Below are 15,468 nucleotides of genomic sequence, written 5' to 3'. Positions count from 1 at the left end.
CATTGAGACGACCCGGAAGGCACACCTTCAGTCTCTTTACAGGCTGCTGTGCAGGACCCAGTAACAGCCCATGCTTTGATCTTTTTGGAGTCTTAACCCAGGGTTCTGCAGTCTCATTCAGCTCTGTCTCTAGACCACATTTTTCTGACAGTGCTTGGAAGCCATTTCTTAATTTTAGCATCTTTTTCTGTCCGGAGAGGCTGAGAATTTTCAAAATCATCAAGTCTTGCTTCCTTTTCTTTTAACAGTTCTTCCTTCAGTTTCTTACTCTTGCAGTTCATTACAAGCAGCAAGATGAGGCCAGATGGTACCTTCAACCCCGCTTAAAAATCTCCTCTGCTGGATCACCAAGTTCATTAGTGCTGGTCAAGACCACTTTGTGGGGGGGGAAACTATATTTTCACAGCCCCTCCCGTGCATAATGGCAACCCACCCCCCATGCCATCTCCCTGCCCTTCCATTCTTGCTCCACCATTGGCTTCATTGCCCTTTGCAGTCCCTGACTACTTAGGCCAAGGTTTTCAGCATCCCCAGGCTGACGAACATCTTGTTTCCAGTAGCTCAAGTCCGTTAGATCCAAGTCCTTGGACACCCGGAAGTCCAAAGTGATAGAGATTCATCATATAAGCAAAACACGGATGATGCTGTAGTTGGCTAATATGTTATTCCCACAACACCATCTCAATTAAAATGTATAAGATAGCCTTTAAGGAGCAGTAACGACACATTATTGCACAAAGCTATAATTCTAATGATTTACATTTGAATAGCTTTTCCCACCCGTTTTACCGTTTACAAAGGGTTTTCATTAACCTGCTTATTCCTCACAAACATCCTTTGCAGAAGATATCTTTTACCCAGTTTCCAGCTTTGGGAACTGGGGCTCAGAGAGGTCAAGTCATTTTCTATCAGTTACATGATTTAGAGGATGTCACGTGACATTGGAATTTCAGACTCCACACCTGCGTGCGCCACTCTGCATTGTAGATGTCCTCCGGGGACAATATGGAGGGTAGAGTCGTTTGGAGTCGGGGATCAAGGTGGATATTTTTATTAGGATGATTTCTAGATGTGGCTGAATTGTCTCCGCATCTTTGAGTTTCCCTACCACAGACACTGCAGACACCACTGCCCTCTCTTTGTAGTGTGTGTTTTGTTTTGTTTTGGTCCAGACCTGGGTGCCCTGGAGGATGCTGTACCAGACCACGGTCCTCCAGAGGCTCTCTGTGAGCACAGGCTGGCTTTCTTGGTCCTCTTCCTCGGCCTTTTGGCACATTTATAAGGTAGAGTTTGGCTCTATTGGCAAAATGTCCTGACAGCTTTCCGTAGTGACTTTGGACATCTGCTGAAAGGTTTGGCTGTGTTTATAGCTGGTGCTGATTAGCAAATAAACTGAGTCTGAAGGGAAAATAAATTAAAAAGGAAAGGAAAAAGTTGGTATAGAATCTTCTCTATCTGTGGATTTGTCATTTTGGAGTTTGTGATCATTTAGATGGAGCTGAACTTGGAGCTGGATGACCTAAAGGGTTGAGTCTGTCTACACTACAGTGACCTTGGCCGGGCCACAGGATTCCAGCAAGATGGAGGTTAAAGTGCCTAGAGAATATACCTGTCCATCTCTTGATTGAATAGTTGAGAAAACTGAGGCTTGGGGAGATGAAGCTATACTTGCAGTGTAGCCATTAAGTGGTAAATCCAGGCCTAGATCTTAATTTAATGCTCTTTCTGAGGTCACTTGTTCCGTTACACAATGTTTTGGTGTTTTGATAAGAATGTAAGAATTGTCAAATAACTTGTTATAAAATTTGCATTGTTATGTTCGTCCAGCAGGCTGGCTCAGGGTACCAGGGTCCTCCGTGACCCCTCCGTGGCCCATGTGTTGGTACAGACCCCCATGTTGCCTCCAGCAGCTTCCTGCCCTCTTACTCTCTATCTTGGCATCTTCCCCCTTGCAAGCTGGCTATATCCCATCCCACCAGATTTCCCAGTTACCATCTTAGCAATCAGTGTTGCTTTTCAGCTTTTATCACTTCTGTGCCCCGTCCTTCCCTTCCCTCTGACCTCACCACAAACCCCATCAACACATGCTTCTGCCAATGTGTTCCTTTGCTTCCACTACTCCATTTCATCGGCCTTCGACCCATCTCTGCCCAAGGGTCAGCTTTGGGGAGTGGTTTTCCCATTCTAAAATTGCTGACCTGAGCATACCAGGAATTAGCGGGAATTGCTAGCCTCCAGGTTGTCAAAAGACAGGTGCCCCAGGATGTTTGCATGAGAGCTGAAGGAGAGGAAGGCAGTATATCAGGAGTTTGGACATTTCCCCTTTCCTGATCCCAAACTTAGAGCCACTGAAGTGTTTGAGAGAAGAGTACAGATTATTTGAACATAGTGATGGTCAGTCTGTCCGTGAAATGCACCCATTGTTTTTCTTCATTTTATTTTACATTTGAGGGGAAATTGATGGATTTTAAATGGTTACAGAACTTTTTAAAAAAGAACTCTGATTTATGTTTCAAAACATCTCTGATTGCAGACACCTTGATGGTTCTGGACCATCACTGTCCAATAGAAGATCCTGCGGTGATAGAAATGTTCTGTATCTACTGTATAAAATGCAGTAGCCACCAGGTACAGTGGCTTCGGAGAGCTTGAAATGTGGCCCATGTGACTGAGGAAATAAATTTTTAATTTTATTTAATTTTAATTATTTTACATTTAAATACCACATAGAGATACTGGGTACCACAGTGTAGTCTAGACCACTTTAGACCTTTTTTTTTTTCTTTTCCTGCCGAAGGGGACATTGTAAACCCATCAAATATTAGCATTCCTCCTACCCCCAGTATCTTTATGTTATACTCTGCGGTTTCGCATGACCTTTCATGACTCTGGAAACACATAGAAGCAGAGATGCCCTTGGGTTCTAGAAGGCATGTCTCCCTTCCACACCCTGCCTCTGTTCCCACCAGTTACATCAGCCACAGTAATCGACTTCGCCTAAAGCAAGGGCCCGTGCAGCAGAGTAAATAATACCAGTACTAATAATGATAATGAGAGACCACATGTATTCCTTGTTCCATGTGCACAAGATACATAATACTTACAGGTGTTAACTCATTTAATCTTTTTTTTTAATTTATGTATTTATTTTTGGCTGTGTTGGGTCTTCGTTACTGTGCACGGGCTTCCTCTAGTTGCGGCGAGCGAGGGCTACTCTTCATTGTGGTGTGCGGGCTTCTCATTGCGGTGGCTTCCCTTGTTGCGGAGCACGGGCTCTAGGTGTGCAGGCTTCAGTAGTTGTGGCTCGTGGGCTCAGTAGTTGTGGCTCGTGGATTCTAGAGCTCAGGCTCAGTAGTTGTGGCACACGGGCTTAGTTGCTCCACAGCATGTGGGATCTTCCCGGACCAGGGCTCAAACCCGTGTCCCCTGCATTGGCAGGCGGATTCTTAACCACTGCACCACCAGGGAAGCCGAGCTCATTTAATCTGGAAACAGCCCTGTGAGCTGTTATGCTATTATTATATCATCCCCATCTTATGGATCAGGAAACAGAGGTAAAGGCCACAGAGCCCATGAGTGCCGGCTCTGGGATTTGAAGTCCAGCATTCGATGGTGGAGCTCACTCTCTGACAACTACAGAGCTGCCTCTGCCTTATGCGCCACTGCAGAGAAGCTTCCGGCCTGCCCCCTGCACCTGCTCGGTGCCTGTCCCACACGGAGGTGGGGTTGGGTGCTGTCCGCTAAACCAGAAGCAGAGCCAGAGAGGTTTGCTTCTGCGGTACTGCAGTGCAGTTGTGGCACTAGTTACCTGGGGTCAGCAAAGCCTTCACGAGGTGAGGGCATAATCCTCCATCAGGCCACCTTCACTTCCGACACCAGCCACAAGTGCAGGGGATCCCCAGACTATCTGTGCTTCTGGCCAAGGGCTTACAGATTCCAGGGTCCCTCCCCTCCCCAGGTATAACAGTTCACTAGAAGGAACTGCAGAACTCAGGACAGCACTAGACTTATGATTACAGTTTTATTATAAAGGATAGAAATCAGGAGCAGACAAGATGCACAGGGTGAGTTCTGGGAGGGTCCCAAATGCACAGCTCCTATGCCCTCTCCTTGTGGAATTGGGGGTACCACCCACCCTCCGAGCACATTGATGTGGTCACCAACAAGGAAGCTTAACTGAGCTTCAGTGTCCAGAGTTGTTATTGGGGTTTTGTTTTTTTCAGTATGATGGATTGAATCATTGGCCGCATGACTGACCTCTATCTCCAGCCTCCCTCCCCTCCCCTGCGGTCGGTGTAGCACCATTTGGCTGAGAGCCTCAACCCTCTAATCACATGGCTGGTCTTTCTGGCATGGCCAGCACCCATCCTGAAATTATCCTGGGACTCACCATGAGTCACCTTATTAGGATAAACTATCAGGGCCCACCATGAATACCAGAGACCCTCCTATCACTTAGGGAATTCTAAGGGTTTAGGACCTCCACCCAAAACCTGGGACGAAACCCAGCTAAATTCCTTATTATATAGCACCTGCATCAGAAATGTTTCTTTCAAGTGGCTAAGATCAAGGATAAGGACCTTAGAATTTCTAAATTTTAGTGGTTACTAGACATATTCATACATGTTATCTCGTTTAATCCTCCTGAAACCCCCATGTGGAAGATATTCTTGGTGTCTTTGTATTACAGATGGATAAACTGAGACTAAATAAAGTTGAAAACGCGGTACACGAATATCCGGGTAGTAGCAATTGGTGTTGGAATTTAAAACCAAGTTTCCTAACTTTAGATCAGAAGTCCCTTGAAGCTATAAGAAGAGGGGTAGAAGAAGATAACACTAGAGATAGAGATGCTTTGAATTCTTAATTGTGTTTCTTGTCTGAAAATGCAGGATGGAAGCAGACTTGGCCAGGATAGGACAGGAAATGAGGACTGTGTGAATCTGAGTTAGGTTCCTTTCCAAGGAGACGATGATTCCCTCTCTGGTGTTTCTTCATGGGTTTATTTGGAGAAGCTCATGCATCAATAAGTCCTGTGTCAGGCCTTATCCCAAGCATTGAAAATATAGAAATGGACAGAGTCCCAGGCTTCTTTGCAGGGGGTCAGAAAGTAAATGTGAGATGGCCATAGGATGTGGTTAGAAAAACAATAGAGGAAAGAAAGCACTTAGGGTGGGCACCTAATCAGGATGGGGTAGGGGGAAGAGAGAGTCAGGAAAGATTTACTGCGGGAGATAAAGTAGGAGGTGGGGCTTAGAAACAAACAGGGATTAACAAGGCCTAGAGTTCTATAAGGAAATGGTACTGGAATCTCTTGCCTCAGTCTAGGAGGCTGATGGGTCCTGGTGATGCCCCCATATCTAGTGCTTTGAAGGTTTCTTGCTCTGTTTGCATCTGCCTCAGCTGTGGCTAGAACGCCAGCATTGGGGGAATGGGGGCTCGGGGTGAGGGGTGCAGACCTCGGGAATGCTGAGGGTATATGGATGTGCCCGGGGCTCCACGGAATTTCTCTTCTGTACAACGAGGACTTTGGACTCCCCAACATGTTCCCTGAGAAATGTTAGATGCCTCTAACATTTCATCATTCTGTGATTTTATGAAAAATGTTTTGCAAAGCAAAGGAATAGAGTAAACAGGATTATAAAGAGAATATTTGCCTTCTTAAGGGAACAAATTGTTCTCAAACACATCAGGAGCATTCATTTGCATATAAACAATGCAAATTCTATATGAGCCGAGGAGGCTTGTTTTCTTAGGTGTTTTGGTAAGTTAATTACAGATCGTTCTTGTCAATTGTGCTGCACTAGGTATATTAGGCAGTGGTAGCGCTACATTCATTTTAAATATTGTATACTTCAGAATATTTGCAATTCCTTGAATGTTCAGAATATTTGAGTTTTCTCTGATCTAGCCTGAATTTTCTTAAATTATTTCTGTATGTAATGGATTATACATATACTGGATTTGCATTTCCAAGAAGGTTTGGAGAAGTCCATCTTGTGTAGCCCAGCTGAACCCCATCCACTTTTAGTTATCTGGGGTTGGCTCAGGACCACCCAACAAAGTTCATACAATCTGTTAGGATGCAAAGCCCTATCTGTACTTTTAACTTCCAATGTCTTGTGGTCTTTCTGCATCTTTCTCCCCCTATAACTATGGAGTGCCCCCCACATCAATCAGACTACATAGACTTCCACTAATAATTAACACTTTGCAAGTATTTTATTTGTTTAGACAACTCTTGAAGATTTGGTCATCATGGAGTTAGTGCCGTGTACAGAACAAAGCTGTCTTCTTGGTTCTACTCTCTCCGTGCTTCATCCCCTTCCCCCTTCCCCCTCATTCTCTTTCTCTTCTCCCCTTTTTTCCCCACCCCACTCATTCCCTGCCATTCACCCCTCTCAGAAGCAAAACACACTACACCCCTTGTCTTAAGCGTAGCAGTTTACCAGTCACTTCCTGTCGCTTGGGCATTTTCTTGGGGTTTTGTTCTCTACTCCTAAGTGGTTGCTCAAAAGATGCCAGATACATTTCTTATTGTGTTACATCTTGCCAGGGTTATTTCGTGAAAGGGTATCTTGAGGAAATATGCTTCCACTAAGTGGGATGAGAGCAGCTGCCAGGGATGAGTTCCCGGGCAAGAAGAAGAGGCTGTGCAGACTGTAGAAGCACGTGGGAGTCTGGCCGGTTCAGAAACCTCAGGTAGTTCTCTGCGATCAGAGTTTAGGGTGATTATGAAGGTGACCGACAAAAAGATAGAGCTGGAGAAGCGGGCAGCAGTCACATCGCAGAGGAGCCTTGTGATTGTATTTTTCTCCAGTGGGTGATGGGAACTTAGTGAGTCAGTACCCCAGTGCGAGGAAGCAGCAGAGCTGGTTGCAAAGCTGCCAGATAGAAGACCGTGCAATGTCAAAGTCCTGGAATAGGGCATGGGTGGGTAGGGGATGCCGAGGAAATACATGTTGATGAGCGAATCAGGAAGCCAATGAGATTTGTGGTTGATTGGTTATGGAGTGAGGGAGAGAAAGAAACAAGTCAGGGAAAGCCCCGAATTTCTGCCCTTGATTCTTATTTGCCAAGTTAGGGAATGCAGGAAAAGAAAGAATAGAGATTGGGAGATGTTCAGTTATAGAAACATAATTTAATCTGGAAACATAATTATAATAACATTGTAACTATCTTAATAAATTGGGCAAAGATGACAAGCCCTTGGACGTCCTTCAAGACACAGACAGCAGGCTGAAAAAGTTCAAAGTCACAACTGTCCAGCAACATGTTTGTGGAAGACTCTGGAACATAACTCCTCATCTGATGAATCCTGGCCATATCATTTCATATAAGCCACGGCTCACGACTTCGTGGTTCATGTCACTGTAAATTTGCTGCCTGGCTGTCAGAAACTGGGCTTGATCAGGGCTGAGGATGTTCACTCTGCTTTTTAATTGGTTTATCAAACAGCCTAAATTCAGCCTGGGATTAATGATTCGTTACATTTTTCTCTAGTCACCACTTTAAACACACTTGGTCTGAGCACTTTCTTTCCTCCTGTCTCTCTCCTTGATAATATCTAAGAAGACTGTGTACATTTCTGGTCATTTTCAATGGTAAGAACAGTTTAATTTCAGTATTTAAGACTCCTTTTCAGGTATTAAGTCCTTATCAGATGACATAAGACTTCTATCTCGCAGCCCGTTCCAACATCCTTGCTCTCTGGACCTTCCTGGTCAGATCTGTGAAAGGCGTGATTAGTGGAAAGAAAAGCTTTTTTCACTAACTGGTCCTGCACATGTGATTTTCATCTGGTTGGGACCCTGGAATCCAAGACCTGCCTGCAAGCTCATCACATCCCTCCTAAGGCAGGAACTCCAACAAGGAAGAAGGCAGATGGGACCCCAAACCCCCTGACGTGGAAACTTCTCTTCTTGAAGATCAGAGATATCCATCCCTCATTGTTCTAAGCTTTTCTCACTGCATTCTAAGACCCTGAGAAAAGTCCCAGTAATCTTTAGTTACAGGGTTTTGGGGTTTTTTTTAGACAATGACACAAAGCCCACATTGTCATCATTTGTACCATGATATAAGTCAAAAATAAAGTGAGCTCTGTGAGTATGATTGGTATGAATACCATGCAATGGAAATTGTCTCTTCAAATCGAATCACACTGAAGACTCAGAAAACAAAGACTGTCCCTCCCCTCAAATGGAAGCTATGTAATGAATTCTTTTTTTCCCTATGCCTTTCTTCAATTTTCTATTTAAAGAAATTTCTGAAAATACATGAATTATGCAGCTTATCTCTCGGATGGAAAAGAATTTTCTCCTTGGATTGGATGACTGCATATTTATTAATAGCAGTAAAAATTTCCATGTTCTTTTGTATCAAATGGGATGCTGACTAAAATATGAAAGAGCCTTTCCAGCAATAATAACAGTAACCAGTAACGGCTGAATAATTATAAAAGCTGTATGGGATTGAAAGGCATTTTAATTTGTCATTACTTCTATGTGTTTAGGAAGGATCTGAATAATTATTCTGACCATAAAAAAGAAGAGTGTACTATTTTTCCTCATTATAGGATTATGTTCTTAATGTACCACTTTTACTATAAGTTAAAAAAAAAAAAAGCAAAAAAAAAACCTCTCTTGTGGTTTCCTCTAACAATGTAATCATGATTGAAGTCTGCTCAGCTGGGAATATATTTGGTTTTCTTACTATTATGTAGAGATACTGCACTTCAAACTCATTTTCATTTGAAAAGTGTTCATCTTTGCAGATTCTAAAAATGAGATTATGCTTGTTTGCTTAGTGAGAACTTCCAACCTTTATGTCACATTAATTCATGAAGATGACAAGGACTATAGAATTTCCTTAGGTCATGACCGGATGGTAGCAGAAACTGAATATGAGATTCTAAAACAGGATTTTTCTTTTTATAACAACTATTAAAAAGTATCAGTGTTTACCAGGGTCATTCCAAGGCAAAATTTCAAAGCTATTTTTACCCAAAAAATGCAGGTAGTCTCCATTTTCTTTTGGTCTGCATTATCCCAACAGCATTCAGTTCTTACTCAGGTCCTAAGAATATTTTATGACAGCACTGTTTTTTGGAAAATAAAATGTCAAGATATGCTGTGTGCTTCTAGGTGAGTGATAAGATTATTCCTTTGTGGCATGTGAATTTTCATTTACCAGATTTCCACTAAGATATTTAGATCTTAGTGTTGAGGGATAGGAAAATCTATGCAAGGATTTTGACATGCTCCAGCACTTTGCCGCCCTCCCCACTAAAATATAGCTTTAGGGTCAATGGCAATTGTTAGAAGATACTCTTTTGGCAGCCTCGTTGCAGCCAGAGGATACCTCCAATACTGTGAGAAAAATGCCCTTCACATCATGTCAACAAGCTTTTTGCCTTTGATTCTGATCTTTCCTAGAGTTCAACTCCCACGCTTGACAGCTGATGACCTTGGGCCATTAACTTAGCCAATTTCGGCCTCAGTGCTCTCACCTTTAAAATGGGGAGAAATGACATTAAAGGTGGATGAGGGGATTCAATTATCATGTAAAATAAATGTGAAAGTTTTGACACATGGTCGGCATGTAATACATGGAGGTATCTTCTTACCATAAAGGAAAACACAACTAAAAACCCATTAAAAATTAGTTATCTATTTGATTTAAATCTATACTTTTGAGAGTAAAACCAGAAACAATTTCTTCCTATTTATCCAACTGAAAATTTGAATGAATTGAAGGGGGCTTATACTTCTTTGAAATCTAAATGCTATAATGTTGTTCTTCCCTCCCCAAAAGAGGGTTTGGCAAAGAGTGATACCTGAAACTTAAAGATGGGTGTTTGCAATATGCCATATATAAAATTCAATTTATTATTTTAATTTTAAAGAACTTTCAGAATGAATTTAGTGTCTGGATTGCCAGTATAGAGATATCTGTTTTCTTCTACATACACTGAAGTGACATTGGTAATTGAATTATTATATATGCATGTTATTTAGAACTTAAAAGATTCATTGTTATCAATTCAGCTTTATTTTAATTTGATGGCTAAAGTGGTATGGGGGATGGGAAGAGCTTAAGAGAAAGAGAGGGAAAGGGGGGTGGGGGGATAGATGGGAATATGTAATTATGAAAGAAGGTAAGACTGTATTTCCTTCTGTTTTATAGCCTGAAGAATAAGTAGTGAAAACATCAGTCGAGAGATAAGGAAAAATAAGTCAGGATTTCTGTGCCGTGGAGAATCGCTTACCAGCCACAGGAAGAAGATTCTTTCTTGAACAGTGAACATTTCTTATGAGGATTCACAGATTAACATATGACTAATTTAAGTTTTGGAGAGTGAATGAGCTTTCTTTCTTTCTTTTTTCTAATTTTGTGGTAAGTTATGATATTTGGATGGTTTTTAAAAATTCTTTCCTGATAATATATTTAGCACATGTTCTCAATTATAATCCTATAGCAAACAGCGGGAGCGTCATTCAAACTTAAAGACAGTGGAAAATCTCAATTTCCAATTTATTCTCAGATTTCTTTAACATATAATTATTCTGTTAAATCCTTGCGGATTGAGATGTAAACCACTTCAATCATGAAATAAACTTTATTTTTTCATCTTGTTGACATGATTGGTGGCAACGTGCACAGAACCAGACAAATCACTATTAGAAAATATATAATGGACACAAACTCTCATTTAACCGTCAAAAATGTGAGCCATCTTTGCCATCTGAACAAGAATGAAGAGGGGAGTCAAGGAGGAATCCTCATCTTTTTTTTCTGATCATTCAAACAACAGTTTCTCAAGGTTAAGCCAAGTCCTCTTTTGCAAGCTGCCAAAATAATAGCTTAGGAAAAGAATTAGTTTGCCTGCATGATGATCCTCTTAGGCAAAAATGTCTTAATAGCAGTTGACCTTGATGAAATGTTTTCCCAAAGGCATTCAAAAGAAGAATGATCAACCCCATATGAGAGGGAAATAAATGAAGGCTTTTTATGAAGTTGGCCTGAATTGTGGGCTTTCGTGTAGGGCACTGATGATTTGGAAAAAAGTGAGTGAATTCTGAACAAATGACCGCCTTGGGTATTGAGGTCACCTATTCCTCTGTTTCTCACTGAAGTCCTTTTGCTGAACTGAGATTCAACCACTTCTTTAGAGAGAACGCCACTGGCCAATATGGCAGACTGGAAAACCATTACTCTCTGATGGGGACTATCTCGGAGGGTTAAATTTCTAGGTTGAAATCTTCTCCATGGCGAGTGGATTTGGAGTCCTACAGCCTGGCTGCAAAGCTGGGCATTTAAATGCTTCTATTCTGGATGCTTCTTAGGGCCTGGCTGGGGTTGCCCTTTGTACATTGTGACTCCAGCCAATTGATGATCTCCTGGTGTCAGGATTTTCTGTATGTCTGTGATTTTTCCACAGAGAACTGAGGTGGTTAAAACTCAGTGAGCAATAAATGAAATGACTTAGGCATGCACAGCGTTGTTATGGAGGTGTTTGCAATTTGGCACTGTTCTCTTGAGAAGGGTCCACTCAGGAGAGACCAGGCTTGTCAGTTTCCGTGTCTGCAGAGAGAAGAGGCCGCGCCAGCCGCACCAGTCATGGGCCATCCCTTGGGAAGGAAGAAGGCTTTGAAAGGAAGCAATCTATTTTTCTGTTTTGGAAAGCACACAGAAGAGGTACAAACCTCCAATGATGACTTTTCTTCAAGTGTGTAAAATAAGGCTTTCTTTGTCAATTCTGCTGTAAAATAAGCATTGTCCAAGTAAAAAAAAAAAGAAAGAAAGAAAAAAAGTCGGTTTCTGTTTGTGAGCGAGCTCATATCCTTAAGCGTTTTTTTTGTTGTTATTGTTGTTAATAACAATATAGACACGCCTATGGACGTAGATCTCTTTTGCTTTTCAGAAGGGCTGTGCCACACCCTTTGTAGATAAGCTCCCAGATATAATAATCAGATTATTTCAGAATTCCTCATCTAAATACCATTGCTCTTTGGCAACCTGTACAGTGCAAGTGAATACCCTGCCAGAGGTCTGTGGTTTGTTTTCAAATTTCTTTTTTTTCTGCCCCTGCAGATAAAGGGAATTGTCATTCCAGTGTACCATGGAGGTGACGTTTTCTGTGATGAATGTTATTTATATTTGGGGAAGTCTTGAATGGAAGCATCTCTGCTGGGGAAGCTAGCTACTTGTTGTTTCTGTTCCTTTTTTGGGGGGGTATGGTTATACTTGTTTAATTAGGTCGTGTCTTACCTTCCAATTTCATTAGGAACAACGGAACTGAGATGTAAGGGAACTATTTTCAAATAGCCAAGTTAATTCTGGTGGAGAGGAAGAGTCCCCTGCAGATCTGCTGCTCTGGAAGGACCTTCTGATTACAGCAGAGATTCCGAGAAAGAGAAGAGTCCAGGAATTTCCTGTAAAATCGCAATTCAAGGGAACTGGGGGAGAATGCTAACTATTTGAAAGAGTGAGAAGATCCAAATTATCAATATTTAAAGTATTTGCACTGTTCCAGAGTATTTGTAGCCATGTCAACTAGACTAACCAGCGAATGCCCATTTGAAGTTTGACTCCCATGAGAGAAAAATGGTTCTCGGAGTTAACACACAAGCCTAATGGTGTTCTTACGTTAGTGTGAAATGTTTGTATTTAAAAGGATCCTTGCTAAGAGGTTGAAATAGTCCATGTCTTCTCAGAGAGATAGAATCTCCTACAGTGCTGGGCATGTAGTGCACTTGCTTTGCAGAGTTTTTCTTCTTTAACTACAGAGGAAACCTTCAGGCTGGCTCCTGGGCCATTGGCCACAAATGCCACAGGAATGAGACCCAAGTTAATGAGCTTTCATTGCACATAGTCTCCGCAGCCCAACACACTCATAAATATGATCATAAAGCAATCTGCTAAGTAGAGAGGACTCCAGTGATCCCTTTGGCTGATAAAAGTAGTAACAAAACTCATCAGCAGTTGCTTGACTACAAAGACCAATAGAATTTGTTTTTCCTTTACCTTTTAGATGACATATAAACATACATGGGAACTGCAGGAGTCTTTATACCTTTCCATTGACCTGAGTTTATTAGACCAATCAGACCAAGAGAAGAAAAACATGAGATAGATGAAAAAATGCTAATACTCCCACTGGGAAATTTGAGCCCTGGGGTCATTGGGGTGGGCAGGTCTCACACCTCTTCTGAAGCTGAGTTTTGAGTGAGGAGTTTCTGACAGGTCACATGAGCACAGCATATTGGAACTCCAATAAGAAAACTGTCTTAACTGTCAGGTAATAAAATTACTACCCTTTCTATGTTCCATCCAAGCTAAATATTCATCGTTCATTTGACCAGATCGTACAAAGAATCGATGGTTGTTCTTTTGTCACCAGAATGAGAATGGTCTGATCAACATACTATTGTGGGGATGGATTTTTTTTCTTTTCCTGCTTCTTAACCTAATTTATTCATCCTAAAGTCATGCTAAACTACCTCATAGGTTTGTGGTGTGGATTTGCTAATTAATACATGTCAAGTGCTTAAAAATATAAATCTCTGGATAAATGTTGCCTTAGTTTTCTAGTTTAAGATACGCATGTCAAATGAACTATCTGGTTATTTCATTGTTATCTTCATGTTGATAAATTTGACTTGAAATTTCATATACAAATATTTTGATGTGAAATGAAATTTTGAGAGTCCCAGCATGGACTTAGAGCATCTAACTGAAGTCTGGCAAACGTAGCCCCTAAGGAAACAAAAAGTACCTAGAAGCAAAACCAAAATGTTTTCTTACGCAGATTTTAAAGCAGGTGTTCTCCAACGTGGGGTGGAGAGGAGGTCAACACTTACTTTAAAGAGTGTATTAAATCATTTGCACTATAATAGTTTAAATGCCAAAAATGGTCAGTGATTTCTGTTGAAAAATCAATTAGAATGGGGTGAAGGTTATGCCTATATAACGTAACCCTTAATTCCTTCCCATGTTGAGTTAAAGAGGGAGGAGTCATGATTAGTCCATATGTTTTGGAACACCTCCCTGCAAGAGAGACTGGGCAGAAGAATGTCTGCCTTGGTTTGTTTCTTCCTAGAAAAATGGTGAACACTGGTTGTTTTTTTTAAAAAAAGATATAGCCTAAGAGAAAGGAAAGGAATTAAAATCTGACAGCTTCTTCGTAATGTCATTTGAAGGCTCAATGGCAATGTGTTAAAAAGAAATTTTCCTGCTGGCTCTACTTGGTTACCATTTTTCCCTGTATGATTAATTACTCCTTAGTCACCATTCTGAGGAGCAGTTTTATTTGCTAATTTCAAATGTCTCAACTTCATTAGCAATTCATTCTGACCTTTAAAAACCACATTCTATAATCTTCAAATCATGAGTGAAGGAAAAAAAAAACCCTAATTTTCCCTGTCCCCCGACCTCCAGCTATCATGCACAGGTTACCATTGTGAAGAACAGTCAAACTATTTGTCGTGTGCTAAACTGTCACACCAACAGTGGTTCTTTGAAGTCCAAGCTCAAGTTCTCTCATCCCACAGGTGGTCACCAGGATCAGCAAGGGCTGATTCAACTTCAGAAAGTTGAAGCAATGTACAATGTAGTGCATTTGGCTGCTAAATTTATTCATTTCTTAATTAAAGGGAAAAAAGCGAAATTGCTATACACAGTCATGGACTCCTCTCTTGCATCCTTGCTATTTTGAGAACTCTCAGTGCATTTTCTACTTGAAATGATTAAAAGTCTGACTGTAAGACCACCAGTGATGGGCAAGATAAGGTTTCCTTGTGGCGGCCAACTCAGTGACCAAATGTCCTACTTTAAAATCAGTTTCTTATTGTATATTCTCATATTTCTTGATATTGTCTTCATAGCTGGATGGAGTGTTAATCAGTATTCATAACAGCATCAGTACTAATGATTTTATCACTCAGACTCAAAGAGTTGCCATGCTGGGTCAACCCCATGTCCCATCAGTTTACTAATCTGGCCGTAAATGGTTTGAAGAAGCTCAGAATGAAAGGATGTGATTGACCTCCCTAATATTAGTTCCAAGAAAATTATGAATGCTGCATATGTATAAGCAAGGTAGTAGGGATGTTTTCCTCTTTGTCAAAAAGATCATCTCTTTGGTGGAGCTTGAGAATAATGGAAAGAAGGGCAGTCATCTTGCAAGGAAGGCTACCTGCAGAAACTCTGAGAACTGTCAAAGCATTAGGAAGATCACACCCAGTAGAGAAAAGACATCCTCTGGCCTCCGGGGGTCCACAGTCAGCTGGAGGAGCATTAATGAATGGTTTGAGTTTTCCTTCCTTTTTTCTTCCACATTCATTCTTCTTTTCTCTTTCAGCTTTCATGTTGATTGGCAACAAGGACCACGCATTCAGAACTCCTCAGTGGCGTGTACTTTTTTCCACCCCTCTTGCTTAACTAGAGCATGTTGCTGTTAAAAAAAGT

At 41.3% G+C, this 15,468-nt stretch overlaps 1 protein-coding gene across 2 annotated transcripts in view; it reads left to right on the top strand.

Moving 5' to 3' along the window:
* Positions 1 to 11,602, top strand: part of ZMAT4 (zinc finger matrin-type 4) — a 341,252-nt gene extending 329,650 nt beyond the window's left edge. For both annotated transcript variants that reach the window (XM_057537356.1, XM_057537355.1), the window contains one exon: positions 10,186 to 11,602. In XM_057537356.1, the coding sequence (XP_057393339.1) occupies positions 10,186 to 10,190 (5 nt within the window). In that variant the 3' untranslated portion in view covers positions 10,191 to 11,602. The remainder of the gene's footprint in view (positions 1 to 10,185) is intronic.
* The last annotated feature ends 3,866 nt before the right edge of the window (positions 11,603 to 15,468 follow it).

Source organism: Balaenoptera acutorostrata, chromosome 21 (assembly GCF_949987535.1).
Source record: "Balaenoptera acutorostrata chromosome 21, mBalAcu1.1, whole genome shotgun sequence".
NCBI classification, from domain to species: domain Eukaryota; kingdom Metazoa; phylum Chordata; class Mammalia; order Artiodactyla; family Balaenopteridae; genus Balaenoptera; species Balaenoptera acutorostrata.
The sequence above is the reverse complement of the archived record's forward strand: the minus strand, read 5'-3'. Positions and strand labels throughout refer to the sequence as shown.